Source organism: Ursus arctos, unplaced genomic scaffold (genome assembly GCF_023065955.2).
Source record: "Ursus arctos isolate Adak ecotype North America unplaced genomic scaffold, UrsArc2.0 scaffold_2, whole genome shotgun sequence".
In the NCBI taxonomy this organism is placed as follows: Eukaryota; Metazoa; Chordata; class Mammalia; order Carnivora; family Ursidae; genus Ursus; species Ursus arctos.
The window spans coordinates 21,122,809-21,141,549 of record NW_026622874.1 but is presented as its reverse complement, the minus strand read 5'-3'; the positions used below and the strand labels follow the sequence as shown (position 1 = coordinate 21,141,549).

Sequence of the window (18,741 nt, the reverse complement as noted above, 5' to 3'; positions counted from 1 at the left end):
AAACAAGGAGAAAGAAAGCCGGGCTAATCCTTGAATAAGCAGATGACGAGTGGCTGTAAGGGTCTCCTTAGGCACACAATCCTGCCCTCTTCTGGCTCATTCTCTCTGGGCAAACAAGGGAGCCATATGTTAGGAGAGATCTGGAATCCCATCCAGGGACTAGGGCAATGTCTTAATTTGGTGGGAAAAGTAAAGGTCACAATAAAAAGGTAGAGAATCCTTGGAGGACAAAGGAAGGAATTCTCTAAGTAGCATGAAGGTGTATCATTTTCTGATTTATTAATCAAGATATTGAATGGCTGGTACATAGTGTATCCTTTATGATTATTTAAATTGAAGTGAACTAATCTCCTCCGAAGACCAAACATGAAAGAAGTTCCAACAAATTGAAAGATCAATTGTTGAAGAATTAGACCCTTACTACTGACAGGTGATAATCTGAAAGCCTGGAAAGGGTTGTAATTGTTAAACTTTAATGCATCCGAAAGCAAAGCCAACTGTTTTTTGATGCCTTGATTTGGATTCCACCTTCTCCAAACTAGTAAAGGGCAGCGTGGTGGACTGCCTGGAATGTCACATCTTTTAGTTTGATTATAGAGATTTGAAGTTTGGGCTCTGAAATACTCTGGGCACCTGGGTGGCTCAGTCGGTTAAGCGTCTACCTTCAGCTCAGGTGATGATGCTGGGGTCCTGGGATCCAGTCCCGCATTGGGCTTCCTGCTCATTGGGGAGTCTGCTTCTCTCTCTCCCTCTGCTCTTCCCTCCTGCCCATGCTCACTCTCTTTCTCTCTCTCAAATAAATAAATAAAATCTTTTTTTAAAAATGAAATACTCTGGTTATCTCTCAGTATATCCCTGCCACATTTTCTCCAAGTGATGAAGACCAAATGTCACTAATGCATTAGGATTCTACAGTCATTCTGATTTATTTTATACTTGCTTGGATGCAACTTTATTTTAGGTTCAATGCAATGTAATGGTTTCCACATGTACCTTCTGTTTTCTTGGTCATAGAATCACACAACTGTGTTTTAAGAAAGAACTGAGAGTTATAAACTTTTGTTCAGCTTAAGACTGAGTGTCATTCCTAAATTTTATAGGTAAAGGGCAAATGACACAAGACATTTTGAGCAGTGGGTGTTCACATGAAGGAAAAATACAGTTTGACTTTGAAACAAGGCTTAGTAGGTTATAGTTATGATAGAATAAGGGTATTATATTATAAGGCCACTAATACTTATTTTGGACTTAGGCATGAGCGTACCAAAAAAGTTTCATTTTTTTCATTGCTTGGAGTTAGGCTTATCTGGGAAACAACTGGTATAAACAGTAGTTCAGTGAAAATGGGTAATGAGACTAGGAGAATTGGTATGAGTTGACTAGAGGAGAAATAATAAGGCATGGGCGAGGGCCTGCTCTGAGATTAGCCTTCCTAGTACTCTGACCCCTTGTTTGATGAGCATTTTCCCATTAGGTTTTGGATAGGGACCTCATTTTTCTCCAACTCCTCTCAGGGTTTAAAGGTTCAGTTTATTTTAGTGCCACTCCCACATTGTCTTATGTTCAGAAAATACAGCATGATAATCTCTGTTTTATTACTCCCTTGACTGATAAGATTTTTGTTCATTCTTATTTTATCTTGCTTTTCAGGAATTTATTTTTTTAACACAATTATTACTGTAACTCTGAGGTTACAGTATTTGTTGTTTTTTTTTTTCTTCCTTTAATTCCAGGAGCGACATTTACTGTAAAAGTTCACACGCTTCTGTTTTTCCAGCACACATTTTTTTTTTCTATCTAAAGTGTCTTTGGCAGCTTAGTAAATTGTAGCCATCAGTCGAATTATAAAGATAAAGTGAATATCAAAATACTGAGCAAGAGTATGCCTTCTGATATAGATAAGTTCTATTTTAGAGCTCAAGTAAAAACACAAAGTTAACTAAGTCAGGTCCTTCTCACTTTACATTTTCATGTATGTGTGCAGGTTTATGTGGTTTTAGGAGATACATTTCCATAGCCATGTTTCTTTCCTTTTGTTATTTAACAAAATGACAACATGCCAGGTTTGAGAGAGAGAGGCAGATGGAGAGACAAAGAGACAGAGAGAGATACAGAGATATGAGAGCTGGAGGGAGTTAGTTTTCTATACCACTAAGAATATACATATACAGGTACTTGTACTTTTAGGAGACTTAGCTCTGGAATTATATTCCTTGAAAGGAGATGGGCTAGGCTTGAATAAAGCAGCGGCTGAACACGGAAAGTGTGCCTAGATTGTTGTTAAGATTGATTTGCACAATGTCATTTGCCCATTTACTCACTAGTCATTCATTTATCCCTTCATAAATCAAACCACAATGGAACACTTACTGAGTTCCTCAAGGAACAAAGATCTAGTGGGAGGAGACAGATAAATTATAACACAACTCAACAAATGTTGCAATGGAAGAATGAACAGTATTTGGTAGGCATCTTGAAGAATGAGAACCTTTTTTTTCCTGACAAGCTACTTGCTTGCAGTCACAGAAGTTGATGAAGGTAATAAAATGCCTCACTTGCATGAACTCTCAGGCCAGGCAGAACTGAGTTCCAGTCTGTGCTCTTTCACTTAGTAGTTGTGTGACCCTAGGAAAGGGGTTTTCAAGATTTAGTGCTGGCAGTGTAATGTGCTAAAAATGATACCTACCTCATCAACTGATGTAAAGAGTAGATAACATAGTGTATGTGACAATACTGTCTTAGTGCTTGGCTTAGAGGAGATATCTCCTGAGTTAATACAGTAAGGTGTCTTATTACCAACGAAAGTGTCAATTAAATTAATGAGGCTTTTCATAGATTCAGATTCATCAATTCTAAGTTTCTCCATTATAGATGTTTTGTGGAATATTATTTTACTTTTTTTTTCCTTTTGGTATTCAAGTCAAAACATAAAATGTTAAGACTTTTTTGAAAGGACTACTTTTTTTAAAGTTTGGAACTATGTAAAATAGTGTGTTTTTAGTGTTTCAGTCACAACCTCCTTGCCCCCAGTTTAAAAATCTGTGCATGAGTTTGATACAAATCAACCTTAGGGATCTGATTTTGTGAGGTTTATTTATAAATATGGACATTTGATGATGATTCTTTTTAGTCCTCTTCTGCCAAAACTAGTTTAAGAATCAGATGATCAGTTAGTGATTTGAGAAAGACTATTAGCAAACCTGTGGGATAAGTTTCTAATATATATATCTCAATATATTTCTACAGTTGTGCAAAAACTTTATTTATAAACTTTGTGTGTGTGTGTATTTAAATAAAGTCAATAATTTATAGTTTTTTGGAGTAGATTTTCATTTGATTCCTGATCCTTAGTAAATTAAAGCAACTTGAATTTTGTTTTTAATAACTTCTGCCAGGAAGCAAAGTTCATGGAAGACTTTTAGAGCAAAGCAGCCATCTTACAAATAACAGTCTAGAATGAAGCCTACATAACTAAACCAAGTATCATTCTAAAGCAGAGATGTCCAACAAAACTATGATGTGAGCCACATATGTAATTTTTATTTTTATTTTTATTTTTTTTTTAAAGATTTTATTTATTTATTCGACAGAGATAGAGACAGCCAGCGAGAGAGGGAACACAAGCAGGGGGAGTGGGAGAGGAAGAAGCAGGCTCATAGTGGAGGAGCCTGATGTGGGGCTCGATCCCATAACACAGGGATCACGCCCTGAGCCGAAGGCAGATGCTTAACCGCTGTACCACCCAGGCGCCCCACATATGTAATTTTTAAAAACAGTTTAAATTAATTTTAATATTTAATTCAGTTATATCCAAAGTATTAGCATATCAAAATGTCATCAGTGTGATAAATGAGTACTTCTATAGTTTTTCAATTTAAATTGTAATTCATTAAAGTAAAATAAAATATCTGGTTCCTTAGTTTCACTAGCCATATTTCGAATGCGTGATAACTGCTCGAGGCCTGTTAGTGGCCATTGTCTTAGACAGCTCATATCTAAAGTATTCCTTTTCTAGATAATTTTTGTGATTATTTATGATTTAAAATGATTAGAAATTCAAACTCAAGTATAACATAGGGAGCTTTTATAAGGATATAACATTATATGTTAACTTCTTTTGGAAAAAAATTTTTTTCTTTTCCAGAACATACATCTGCAGTGAGATAGACGAATAGTTTCACTAAGATATAAATTACTGGTTAACATTTATTTTTAATTTTCAGTTATCCACTAACCTAGCTAAGCAAAAAGTTAATCATTTAGTGATACTGTACTATTTTGGAAAGAGAAGAGTTGTTCCTGAGAACAACTTCTAATCACTATGTAGTCAATATGATTATAATATAATCTGTGTCTGCAAATGTGAAATTCAGGGCAGCATAATCATTTTTATTGTAAAGAATACACTGATTTTCACAGCAGGAAAAAAGTTAAGCTACACAAATCACTCTTAAGGGATGTGTAAGTACACCCAGTACGGTTTCTGACATACATGGATCAAAAGATTTCCTTTTGACTTGACATTCCCCAATTCTGGCTGCTTTGAGACTTAATGTTAATTTCTCCATAAAAGTCAACGACTTTGTTTTGAGAGTATGATACAAAAGAGTTCAAGAAATAAAAGGAATGCCTTTTATTTGCAATTATATTTGTGAAATCCTCTGGAGTTATAGCTATGTCAGCTCATCGCACTCTTTCCTTTGGCTATTAACCAGTGTTAAGCTTACTATATATGAGGTTCATTGTTTCACAGAGGTGATGTTTTCAGGAGAATAATGTGGTTCCAATATTTATAGAAAATGTTGTTGACCGGGTGCCTGGGTGGCTCAGTTGGTTAGGCATCTGCCTTCCGCTCAGGTCATGATCCCAGGGTCCGGGGATCGAGTCCCACATCGGGCTCCTTGCTCAGTGGGGAGTCTGCTTCTCCCTCTGCCTCTCTCTCTGTCTCTCATGAATAAATAAATAAAATCTTAAAAAAAGAAAAGAAAATGTTGACCATATAGGTTTTATTAAAATGTGGTTTTAAATTTATCTATTCAAACTTATAGGGTGAAAAAGTACTTAATTAAGGCTTAGAGGTTCCATTTCAACACATGGGGTTTTTGGGGGGGGCTACCTTCAAGTTTTAGTATGAGTCTGAAGATATGGAGGGATCTCAATAGGATGAGTTCATTTGGAGTAACTTCCAAGGATTCTAGTGGTCTCGAGAGTCTACTCCTAGGTAATGTTTTGAGATGAACTAAGGCATCCCTAGGTCCTCTTAGAGTAAATTTGAACACAAGTTAAGTGGCTGGAAAACTGTCTTTTACTAACTGGACAAGGCTTATCCTTCTTGTCATTCCTTGGGTATATCCCTGGAGATTTCTTAGCTGTTCTAATTTTTGGCCCATAAACAGAAGACTTCTCCCAGCCTTTTGATATTAGGTGACAATTAGCAAGAGATAATTAATCTCTCCTTAGAATTATTCTACCACAGAGCTAGCTATATTGTGTACTTGGCCATTCAACAAATGCTTGTGGAACGGGTAAATTTTATATTGTGATTCACATTCAGGTTCATGATGTCAAGCACAGTTGAGGAATGTTTTTGTTTAAGCTTCTGAAAATACAATAGGAATCTAGTTTTTTGAGCAGTCCGGAATATTCATTACAGATGTGCAAAGTTGGCTTCAAGTAAGAATTATTCCTATGCAATATATTAAAGTTCTTAATGTGCCCAGTAGCTATTTCCCACCTTCCTAGCACACAAATGCTTATTTAAGGACATTTTTAGCACGTGACAATCCCCCTAAATAACTATTATGCAGAGGAAAACATGCTATGTCATTGAAATGTAAAGCATATTAAAGTAAATCTGGAGTGAAGAAGTATATTTGACTGGAAGAAAAGAGAAAGTTTTAAAGAGGGAAGGCATATCATCTCAACTTTAGAAGGAAAAATAGTTCAATTTGTCAAATATTTACTCAGTGATTACTATGTGCCAGCAAATGTTATGAACTCAGGACTTAAGGATGTGGCAAAGCACAGTTACTGCCACCAATGAGCTTATAGAAAATGGGAGAATTTAGCCATATATATATATATATATTTTTTTAAGATTTTATTTATTAATTTGAAAGAGAGAGAGAAAGAGCATGAGCAGTGGGAGGGGAAGAGGGAGAAGCAGACTCCCTGCAGAGCAGGGAGCCCAGTGTGGGCTCCATCCCAGGATCATGACCTGAGCTGAAGGCAGAGGCTTACCTGACTGAGACACCCAGGCAACCCTAGCCATGCATATATTGATGAGGAGTGTTGATGGTGGAAATGGAGCAGTAGAAAGATGAATGAAAGTACTAAAGGCATTACAGTGTAAAGAAAGGGGCATATTTAAAGAACAGGAAGTAGTCTTAGTTTAAAGGAAGCAATTTATGAAGAGGGAGCAGTAGGAGATAGGAAACTAGAAAGACAATTTGATCCAACACAAGTAGTGGAAGATTTTAAGTAGGAACATGATACAGACAGCTCTTTACTGAAGGAAAAATAAAGTTTGGTGTAGACAGAGCGGAAGGTTAGATTGGAGGCTATACTTGTAACAAAATCAATGATAAGAAGAGTGAATTGCAGGAAGTAAGGAGGAAGGGAGGGGACTGATTCATGATGGAAGTAGAGGAATATGGTTTGACCACTGATTAGGTGAAGGAAGTGGGAGGTGTCAAGATGACTTAGATTTGAACCTGGATATTGAGGCAGGTAGTTTGATTAACAAAAATAGGAAGACATGGTTGGGGAATATATAATGAGTTCTGTTTTAGACCTATGGAATTGTGGAGACCCATAGAACATCTAGGAGATTTTTTTTAAAGATTTTATTAATTTATTAGAGAGAGATTGAGAGAGCATGAGTAGGGGGAAGGGGCAGAGGCAAAGGGAGAAGCAGACTCCCCATTGAGCAGGGAGCCTAATAACATGGGGCTCAATCCCAGGACCGTGGGATCATGACCTGAGTCAAAGGCAGATGCTTAACTGACTGAGCCACCCAGGCACCCTAGCAGTGGATGTTTAACAGGCAATTAAAAATTACATTTTAAAATGTAATTTTTAATTGCCTGGGTGGCTCAGTCGGTTGAGCATCTGGCTCTTGGTTTTGGCTCAGGTCGTGATCTCATGGATTGTGGGCTGAAGCTCCAAATGGGGCTCTGCACCTGGCAGGGAGTCTGCTTGAAGATTCTCTCTCTCTGCCCCTTCCCCCACTCACTCTCTCTTTCTCTTTTTATCTCTCAAATAAATAAATCTATACAAAAATGTAAAATTGGAATTTGGGAGGTAAGTACAGTCTGAAGATACAAGTATACAAGTTTTTGAGAACCGTATTATCTGCTAAACTAAATGTCATGAACATACACATGAGTAATAATGGGTAGATGATAAGTTCTGCAAAAATAGAAAGGACTATTAACGGAGTAAAATTTCTGGGAGTCTTCAGCTGACATCTTCTCAGAAGTGAAGATCAGGTTACTGCAGCATTCAGTCCCCAACCATTAAGAAAGTGACATAATATTTCATGGGTGTCTCAATTTTAGAAGCATTTTATAATAATTGGGGCTGTGTTCCAACTCATTTAATAAATGGTACTCTCAGCCTATAAGTTGTGAGAGAGATCCAAAGCAAGAAAAGATTCTCCAGTTTATCCAAACTGCAGTGTAAACGGTTCAAATGCCTGGCTCTTTTGACCCTGATTAGATCTATGGTGTTCAGAATATTGTATCACAATCTGAGACTGTTTGAAGTCTGGGAAAAGCCACAGTAGGAGAACCAAATAGGAACTTCCAGAGTTTAAAGAAAAAACCTTATCCCTTTTGTCAGGTAATTATTTTCTGTTTGAGAAAGAGCTCTTACTTACTGAATTCTGGTGAAGTATAGAACTATAAGGCCCCCCTATAACCCCAAGCTCTCTTGCTTTTTATTTGATTGTCTTTTCTAGACCATGAGTTCCTTAAGGGCAAGATACTTTAGCTTCTTATTCATCTTTGTATGTCTAAATCCTAGCAGGGTGTAGCAGTTATTGATTGCTCAAACATGTTGGTTGAAAGTCCATTCCCTTCATCTATGCTAAGGAAATAATCAGACATTTATATATATGTATATGTATATGTGTATACATATATAATTTATACTTATAAATTTTATATTATATATAAAATAGATTTGTATTTGTATATTTATAATAGAGGGAAATTGGAAAGAGCATTAATCAACAGTAGAGAAATGGTTAACTAAATTATGGGACATAGGCAGAATATTTTTGCAATCATTAGAACCTATGATTTTGAAGAACATTGGTGGCAGGGAGCATAGGAAGAATGTAATCCTAAATTTAAAATATATAAAACTGTAAATACAGCATACTTACAGTTTTATTTGTAAATCCATATAATTTTGAATGAAATAAATGTGAGAAGAATTCTTCCTAGAATGCGGACTATTATTGTCTAGGAAAATACATTGGGCCTATTCAAGTAGGAAATAAAACACAGAGATCATGTGTTAGTAGGAAGAATGAAGCAGAATGAAAAGAGTGACAAAGAGTATGTATTTTATATAAGGTGGTCATGGGAGGCTTCTCTGATAGGTAACATTTGAGCAAAAACTTGAGGTATGGGAGATATAACAGTATGTTTGTTTGCCAGTGGGAATGATTCAGTAAAGAGGAATGTTTGGCAGTGGAGTAGAGAGGGAACAGCCACAGGAGCTGTGTTTTTGATTAGGCATAGTCAGTCTTGACTATGCCCAAATGATTCTTCACTGTACAGACAGAGCATGTGGCTAGGTTAATAGATATCGTGGTGGGAGTTCATGGAAGTTCTCTTCTGTTTGTCTCACTACAATAAAAACAAGGTCATCAAATAAGAGATAAGAAAAGAGGGAATAGTCATTAATAGTCATGTAGGGAATGGGAGAGTGAATCAACATCTAATTAGGTGAAAAGTATTTAACAAATTTCTATTCCTTTGTGTATTTGGGGTGAATTTATAATTTATCCAAAAATATACATTTTTCTATCTCCACATCATTTTATATCTTTTCTATTTCCTGGTAAGCAAAGTGATTAATCCAGTAGCAAACTGATGGAAAGTAAATGTGAAGAGAACTTGTTTAGTTCTAGAACTTCTAAAGCAACTTGTTGTAACTAAAATTTTCCTTTCTTTTTTGTTGATGAAATAATTGCATTTTTTTCTCTGCTTCTCAACAGGGTGGTGGTGATTGTCCAGAAATGAGTATTGGAGCTATAAAAATTGCCTTGGAAATTTCTCTTCCCGGCTCTTTCATCTATGTTTTCACCGATGCACGGTCTAAGGATTATCGGCTCACTCATGAGGTGCTCCAGCTTATCCAACAGAAACAGTCACAAGTAAGTAGGAATTAGCCCCCAAATTTTCTATCTGAATACAGCTGGAAGGAATTCAGGCATACAATGGAGATACTGTGGGTGCAGTTCTGACCACCACGATAAAGCAGATATCACAATAAAGCCAAATGAATTTTTTGTGTACATATAAGTTATGTTTACACTATATTGTACTCTCTTAAGTGTGAAGTATTATCATGTCTTAAAAACCAATATATATACCTTAAATAAAAAATACTTTTTTTAAAATTTTTTTATTTTTTTTAAAGATTTTTATTTATTTATTCGACAGAGATAGAGACAGCCAGCGAGAGAAGGAGCACAAGCAGGGGGAGTGGGAGAGGAAGAAGCAGGCTCATAGCGGAGGAGCCTGATGTGGGGCTCGATCCCATAACGCCGGGATCATGCCCTGAGCCAAAGGCAGACGCTTAACCGCTGTGCCACCCAGGCGCCCCAAATAAAAAATGCTTTATTGCTAAACAATGCTAACCATCGTCCGAGCTTTCAGCAAATCATTTTCACTGATCACAAATCACCATAGCAAATATACAAATAATGAAAAAGTTTGAAATATTGCAAAAATTACTAGAATGTGACACTGAGACATGAAATGAGCAAATGCTATTGGAAAATGGTGCTGATAGATTTGCTTGATGCAGGATTGCCACAAACCTCTAATTTGTAAAAAACACAGTATCTGTGAAGCACAATAAAGCAAAGTGCAATAAAAGAAGGTATGCCTATGTGGCACGTGAGAGGTTTCCTCTCTTTGTACTTTGTATGGCAAATGTCAGTAATTACAACTATTGATCTGTATATATATACTCCAATATGTATGTGTCATTTAATTTAAACATATTAAATCGATATGTAATATTTGTACATATTAATACCTTGTTTTTTAATACAGAGAAGATATGATTGGGGATTAATGAAAGTTCTTCTTACCATCTTATCTTTTTAACTAACAAAAACATAGACCTATGTCTCAAATATCACCTCCTATGTGGAATCTTGCCTGAGTAAGAATTACTTATTGTATCAGTTAACTATTGCTGTATAACAAACAGTTCTACCTCTCAATGGCTTAAAACAATAAGCATTTATTTCTCACATATTTGCAGGGCTCTGTTGATCCAGGTGAGGCCTGCTCACTTGTGTGTCTGGGGAGAGTTTGGGTTTGACTTATCTAGGCTGATCTCTAGGGTGACTTGGCTCTGCCTCATAGCTTTCTCACCCTTTTTTGAGACCAGTAGGCTAGTTTAGACATGTTCTTTTCATGGCCAAGGCAGAAGCACTAGAGATCAAGTGGAAATGCACAAGGCCTCTTGATAGTAAGCTCAGAACTGATAGAATGTCCCTTTTGCCTTGGGCTGCTGGCCAAAGCTAATCACAAGTCCAAGCTTTAATTTGAAGGTGACAGATTAAGCTCCACCTCTTAAATAAGAAGGACTTCAAAAACTTTTGCGAAGTGCATGGATATAGGGAGAAAAAGAAATATATGTATAATATGTGTGTGGTATTACATACATTTACATATGTATATATGTAATGTATATATTCCACTTTACTAGTAGCATATTGACACATAATAGGTACTCAGTAAATACATATTGATTTCTGAAAACACTTTAAATTGTCTTCTTTTTTTAAAAAAATCTTAGGTGGTATTTGTGCTCACTGGAGATTGTGACGACAGGGGCCATATTGGATATAAAGTCTATGAAGAAATTGCCTCTACAAGTTCTGGTCAAGTGTTCCATCTGGACAAAAAACAAGTTAATGAGGTCAGTTTAATAAAGTGGGTCTACTTTATTACTAACTACCTTACCAAGGTATTAGTTAGACCAACCTAGTTGTGACAAATTTGATTTCAAAAACAGTTTGCAGAGAGGTTTTTTTTTTTTTTTTTTTTCTTTTTTTTCTAGTCCACAGGTCAATAAGGGCATGAAACCAATGTGGGGAAGCATAGATTTATATAGTATTAGTTTCTAGATTATATTATTCTATACTGACATGTTATTGAGATTTAAGCATAAATGTACTTAAAATTCATTCAGTGGGAATTGGAAATTTTTATAGTTTTTGTTGTTTATGAAAGTTCATTTGTGTTTCTGATGCACAACTTTTGGATAACTGGTAACATAAGGTGTGACTGTTCACTGAAGTAGACTATGAAAACGTTATTGAGCAAAATTCTAATGACGTTTGATATCCAAGATTAAAAGTAAAAAATTTTAAGTAAGTAACTATATAGTTAACTAAAAACTTTTATGGTAATAAAATCAATAACATATACTAAGAAAATCTTGATATTTTCTAAAATAGTGTTTGGGACACATCTCTCACAATTCTTTCTCCTTTTTGGTACTTTCTTGGGGCCTCACTGTGATAATAACATTTAATTAATTAATTAATCAATCAACCTGGCTTCTACTTAAGTTTCTACGAATGTCCCAATACAAAGATAAGGTCTTCTGTGGGCATAAATTCACATTTGATTGATCTAGTTACTGTATCTGTACAAGTTCTATTAATTTCATGACAGATTCCTTTGTGTCTTGACTGAAATGGTTCAGTAAGTCTTCTTCTACTTAAAGAGTTCTGTTACATCATGGTGGAACTCATAGGATGTTGCAAATTTCTAGAATAATATCCAGCAAAAATATTTTTATTAACCTATGATATACAAACTTGGGAGGTCACTTTAGTGTAAAAATGTTTTTGTTGGAAGAAAGAGCCGTAAGAGGGTTATGGCTTGAGTTCATATTCTGTCCATTATAGAGATTCAAAAATGCCTGGGCAGGGTCTGACAACTATAGAGGGAATCATTTAGAGGTTATTTTCATAAAAATTTGCATGAGAATTTGGGAACCTGGGATGAAAAGAGTTGGGGAAGAGTGCAAAACTTTCTCAGGAACTGGATTTCTTGTCCCATCCCATAGGGCTGTGTTTGACCCTAATGAAGGAAAGGCTTTCCTCCTATAGTTGTTTTTAACCTGGAATTGTGTAAGACTGTGGGGTACAGTCAATATCATCCACACAAAGTAGGGCATAAGTGAGGAAAAGCACCATTTTCTCTTGCTTCAGTGAGAACACCACCTGCTTAAGGTGTTGTGAGGTTCTGGATTAAAAGTGACAGTCGTGTTGGGTGCAGAGAGATGGGGCAGAAGATGCTGTACCCTGTGAACATGGTGGTTCCTGGCAGAAAGTACTAGAGAAGAGAAGAGGTGAGAAGAGACATGGCCTGCACCTAGGGCATTTGAAAGAACAGTTGTTCAAACCTGTAAGCAGTCAGGCACAACTTGGAGCTTCCCAAAACAAATTGGATGAACTTTTAGGGAGAACCATAGGACTTTATAGGGAGTTGGGCTCTAAAGCTAGAAAATAATGTGGTGAATCTCATAAATGTAACCCCATTTATATCCACATACCCAGGGAAAATTGACTTAGACAAAATTGAAAATATTATTGTTGTCTTAAATGGAGAAAATTAGCTCTACGGAGGTACACACTTTAGTTTTTGAATAAAGGGTATGATGTACAATTTTTGTAGTCCTAATAATTTTTTAAAAAGATTTTATTTATTTTAGAGAGAGAAAGTATGAGGGGTATGGGGGGCAGAGAGAGTGTCAAGCAGACTCCGTACGGAGCCCCATACAGGGCTGGGTCTCACAACCCTGAGATCGTGACCTGACCTGAAACCAAGAGTTGGAAGGTTAACTGGCTGTGCCACCCTGGTGCCCCCATAGTCCTAATAATTTTTAACAATTCTGACAATTACCAAATAATTTACAAGAACAATTTACAAAAATTCAAACAAATTTAACCCACTGATGTTTTAACCTTGAAATTTCGCTTAAGCAGAATAGGACTAGAGAGAAGCATTCCTAAAATTATCCATTTTTATAAATTGGAGTTCGGTGCCAACAGGAATGAACTGTAATTTAGCTGTCAATCATGGCAATTTCAACCCCTTCACCAGATGGTTCGAGAAAGGTCATCTCATCTACTTTGAACCACTGAGACTTAAGAGGAATTTAGCTAGGGACATCTTGGAAGAGTTCTCTTCTAGGTAGTATGTTGTATTGATGTGAATCCCAGACCTGATGCAGCCATCTTCATACAGTTCTGAGGATTAAACAAATATAAGGGAGATTTGGATTAAGTCAACACTCAAATCCCATCCTACTGCTAAGCCTCCAGAATTAAGGAAATGATGTTTTTGCTTACGCCAATTAGAGTTGAGTATTTAGTTACCTAAAGATATATGCATCCTATCTGATAAGAATTCTTTTGTGACATGGTTTCTGTTAGCTCCAGTTTCCTGATTTGTAAAATGGGGATAATAGAATTATCCATTTTGGAAAGTCGTTAGATTAAATGAGATAATGCATGTAAAATGTTTCAAACAAGGTCTGGGACAGGGTAAGTGCCCAATAAATGTTCACTAGTATTTTTTATAATCCTCGTAATGTTGTTATTTTGCTCTCAAAGTGGAGAAATTGTGCCACTATGTTTGTAGAAACCAGATGGCTAGCTGTTGCTAGGAAATAAATGTACTCAAATGGGAAAAGGATGGAGAGGTGGTTTTCTTGGTTCCTGTGTGAGAAAAGATACTGTTAAGGGGTTACTCTGAACTGTATAAGCCATGTTTCCCTTAAAAAAAGCCATGATGGTGGAAGATTTTATTAACAAAAACCAGAATGACGATGTTAAAATTGGATTTGCAAAATTTTTAGCATATAGTTTAGCCATTTTTCTTTCCTCATTGCTCAGCATTTTCCTATTACATAAACATCATAAACTCTAGGGAAAGTAGATGCTATAGTGAGGGCTACACACTTAACCGATACGAGAACTGCAGGGAAGCCACACGTGGGTTGAGTCCTCGCATTTAACTCAAGAGTGATTTTCCGTCTGTTTCTAAAGGTAATTGTGGATTTTATGTCTTATCCCTTAACCTAGTTCATCAGCTTCCCAGTGGGGTATATTTTGTATCAACTTCCTCTTGAGATAACTTCAGGTTTCCTCTTTCTTCATGTTTTTTTAAAAAAATAATAATAAGTAGAGTATCTTTCATCTTTATTTAACATAAAAGAAACCAAAGTGAAAAAATTATTTGGCTGGGCATCATTGGTCTATAAATCATCGGATGGTATTAGCATTCTGGAAACACAAGTTAAGACACATCTCAAGGATGTACTCACCTTTGAAGTTGGAAAAGTAACTGAAAGCCTTACTCCTCCATTTCTTTGTAAACTGAGTTATTGTCAGTGGATCTAGTCAGTGCTTCCTTAAGTATAAGAAAAGTCCAACTTTGAAATCACAAAGTTACCCACAGATGTTATATTTTTGCATCAAAGAAGTTAACACAAAAGATCCATAGTTAATTGGATAATTTACTTGTTCTGAGTTTCCCCATTCTTTCTCCCTACCTCTCGCAACTCATGTCTTCAAACATTCCCCTTCCATCTCCCCTTTCTACTGGACATCCTAGCCGTATGGATTGGTGTTATTCCCCACTTGTAAGTAATGCTGCATAGTGGGCTGTATTATATCAGAAGGAAGTTTTATAAAATAAAGGAATAATTGTCAAATAATTTCTGTTTTTTAAAGGAGGTAAATGATGATATTTAGAAGTCTCTCAAATCTTATTGACCTTCTTATTATGTAACTTTCAAGGCTTTGGTGTAGGATGTTTTAATGCCAGTGTTCCTTGTGAGCACTTAGTGCTTTCTTTGGAAGGGTCCCTGTGTTGCTCTGTTTGGCACAGGTATATTCTATTCTGCCTTCATTCTGTATTAAACGTGGAAGGCTCCCACAATTCTTTCCTTCTCAGCGATCACCCTGTGATTAAGACAATAATAATAGTATCAACTTAGAATGATCGAGTGCTTGATATGGCCATTCAATGAGACTTTAATTTTATTTCATTTACTCCTTACCATAGCCTGTAGGGAAGACAGCATGATCATAAATCCCACTTCACAGATGAGGAAACTGAAGCATAGGGAGGCATCTTGCTCGAGGTTAAATTGCTGCTGAGTGTTTGAACTTAGGGAACATATTCAGTCTTTGTCCTGAGATAGTACTCTTAGTCACCCTAAGTCCCTGCCTGTGATTTCCACTTTTGTTTTCATCAGAGGATGCATTTTTTTAAAATTTAAGTAAAATTAGCATACAATGTTATATTAGTTTCAGGTGTACAGCATAGTGATTTGCCAGTTCTATGCATTATTCAGTGCTCACCACGATAAGTGCTGTTATCATCTATAACCATACAATATTATTGCAATATCATTGACCATATTCTCTATGCTATACATTTCATCTCTGTGACTTATTTATTTTATACCTGGAAGTTTGAACCTCTTAATTACCTTTATCTATTTTACCCATTCCCCTACCTACCTCCCATCTGGCAACTACCAGTTTGTTCTCCGGGTTTAAGGTCTGGTTTTATTTGTTTGTTAATTTTTTTTTCTAGATTGTACATGTAAGTGAAATCATATGGTATTTGTTTTTCTCCGTCTGACTTATTTCACCTAGCATTACACCATCAAGGTCCATCCATGTTGTTGGAAATGACAAGATCTCATTCTTTTTTTATGGCTGAGAAAAAATATATATTCATATATATAATATATGTATACATATATAATGTATATTATATATAAAATATGTATATATAATATATGTAATATATGTATATATAATATAGATGTATATATGTGTATGTATTTATCATATATAATATGTATATGATAAACACTTCTTTCTTTATCTTGGCTATTGTAAATAATGCTGCAATAAACGTAGAGGTACATATATTTTTTTGAGTTAGTGTCTTTATTTTCTTTGGGTCCAGTAGTAGGATTACTAGATCATATGGTATTTCTATTTTTAATTTTTTGAGGACCCTCCATACTCTTCTCTGCAGTGGCTGCACCAATTTACATTCCCACCAATGGTGCATGAGGGTTCTTTATTCTCCACATCCTTGCCAACACTTGTTACTTCTTGTCTTTTGGGTACTAGCCATTCTGACTGGTGTGAAGTGATAACTCACTGTGGTTTTGATTTGCATTCATTTCCCTGATGATTAGTGATGTTGAGACTTTTTTCTGTACCTGTTGGTCATCTGTGTATCTTCTTTGGAAAATTTTATTTTCTGGTCCTCTGCCCATTCTTTAATTAGATTATTTGTTATTTTAGTGTTAAGTCATATAAGTTCTTTATATATTTTGGATATTAGCCCCTTAAGAGGTTGTAATTTTATCAGGAAAGTTAGAAATTTCAGCCTCCTTCATTTGTTCAATGAATGTTTGTAGTGTTTGATGCTAGCCACCACTCTAACCAGTGGGGACAGCAAAGGCCAACAAGATGCTATCCCTGTCTTCATGGAGCCTAGAGGTAGGAGAGGGGATATAATGACAGTATAAGTTGATAATAGCTGATGAAGGCAACCCCAGCAACTCAAGCAGCCAGAGACCACTCACGGAGGATCATGGGGCTCATTGGAGACCAGAGTACATCCTCTGTTCCTTAGGATATAACTGCTGCCATAGCTGGTGAGAGGAGACAGGGGGGCGTCTACTGCCAGACTCTGAGTTTGAAGGCAGTTCTACCACTCACTAGGTTCATGGGTAAGTTATTTACCTCCTCTGCGATTCCGTTTCTTCATTGATAAGACAGGATAAATAATAGCACAAACCACAGAAGACTAAGCAATTTGGGAAGTTTCAGTATTACTACCAGCACATAATAAGACTTTGAAAAAATATTACGTGTTTGTTTTTTTAATGTATATTTTTTCAAGTAACAAACCTGCAAACCCCATTTCCCCCTGTCCTATCTCTTAACAATAGATTTGGGCATCTGATGTAAATTTACTATTTTCAGGGTGCCTGGGTGGCACCTCAGTTAGGCCTCTGATTCTTGTTTTTGCTAAAGTCTTGATTTCAGGGTCGTGAGATTGAGCCCTGTGTTGGGCTCCACACTTTGTGTGGAGCCTGTTTGGGATTCTCTCTCTCCCTCTCCCTCTGCCCCTCTTCTCTTTCTCACTCTCTAAAATAAATACATAAATCTTAAAAAAAAAAATTTACTACCCTCTACTTTATCAGGGGCTGAAAAGGCACTGAAATACCTTTTTCTTTCTTTGAATAAGTGGCAGAGAGGTAAAAGTCCAGGACATTAGGAACCTCGGGTCCAAACCCTCCTCCCTCCTGGGGAAAACTGTCCCAACAGCTGCTTAAGTCTGCATGCTCTGGGATCTTATTATCAATTTTCTTAAAACATCAAGGGGAGAGGGGAGGTCTTCCCAGAATTTTTACTCTAGGAATGATACAAGAATGATCCCGTCTGTTGCAGAGGCAGGGTGTCAGCAGTTATCTGGACAGAAATTGGATAGCTCACTCAACAGGGGCAAGAGAGATTTTAATGAAGAACAGTTTAGCAAGATGTGGGCAGGGCCAAGGCAGCTAACAGAGTATGCTGAACCACCAAGAGTCCAACAACAATGAAGAGGAAGCTTGGGCCAGCACCCAGGGAGACCAAAGGTGATGGCATGTGATAGGCAAATAGCATGAGAGGTGATGGCATGTGATAGGCAAATAGCAGCCCTGGAGGGATGGAGCCAGAGGAACAAATATCCAGCCCTACTTTCTTCATCCTTTTCAATTCCTGTTGGTTTTTCACTTCCCAGTATCTTTTCATTTTCCTCTATCTAACTGGAAGCTGGGAGACCAAGGAGACCTACTGAAATAGTTTATAAAGGTCAGTGTCCCAGGGCACAGAGCCTAATGGACAAGGGTAGAGAATGGATCTGGAGGGGCAAAATGAAAATATCCAGCTCAGGCAGTATTGTGTGGTATTTAAGGCTCTAGGCTCTAGGAATATGGCTCATATCCTACCCATGCGACCTCAGATAAGTTACCTGGTTTTTCTGTCTCTGTTTCCTCAGCCATGAAATAGAAAGAGTTATAGTATGTACCTCATACTATAGAGTGTGATATGTGTTTATTGATATGTGTTTAGAACATATCAATAAATATTAACTGCTAATATTTTCATTTACTGATACATGTTAGTCAAAATATTCCATCAGCCTCCTTTAGAATTTTCCCTAAAATAAAGAAATATATATTTAGTGTCCGTCTGTGACAAGATGGCCAAAGATAATGGGAAATTCTGGGGCTTTAGCATAGGGAGACCAGGGTTTGAATGACCTCTCTGTCTTTAGCTTTATGTAGCTTTGTATAACTTCTCTGAGACTGTTTCTTTATGTGAAAATAGACATATTAATTACTTCACAGGACTGTCATGAAGTTTAAATAAAACAAGGGATACCTGTA

General features: G+C 36.6%; 1 protein-coding gene across 5 annotated transcripts in view; it reads left to right on the top strand.

The window, feature by feature from the left end:
• The window catches only part of HMCN1 (hemicentin 1), a 467,709-nt gene that overhangs the window by 109,825 nt on the left and 339,143 nt on the right, over positions 1 to 18,741 (top strand). For all 5 annotated transcript variants that reach the window (XM_026509232.4, XM_044387879.3, XM_044387878.3 and 2 more), the window contains exons 3-4: positions 9,230 to 9,388; positions 11,050 to 11,172. In XM_026509232.4, the coding sequence (XP_026365017.3) occupies positions 9,230 to 9,388; positions 11,050 to 11,172 (282 nt within the window). The remainder of the gene's footprint in view (positions 1 to 9,229; positions 9,389 to 11,049; positions 11,173 to 18,741) is intronic.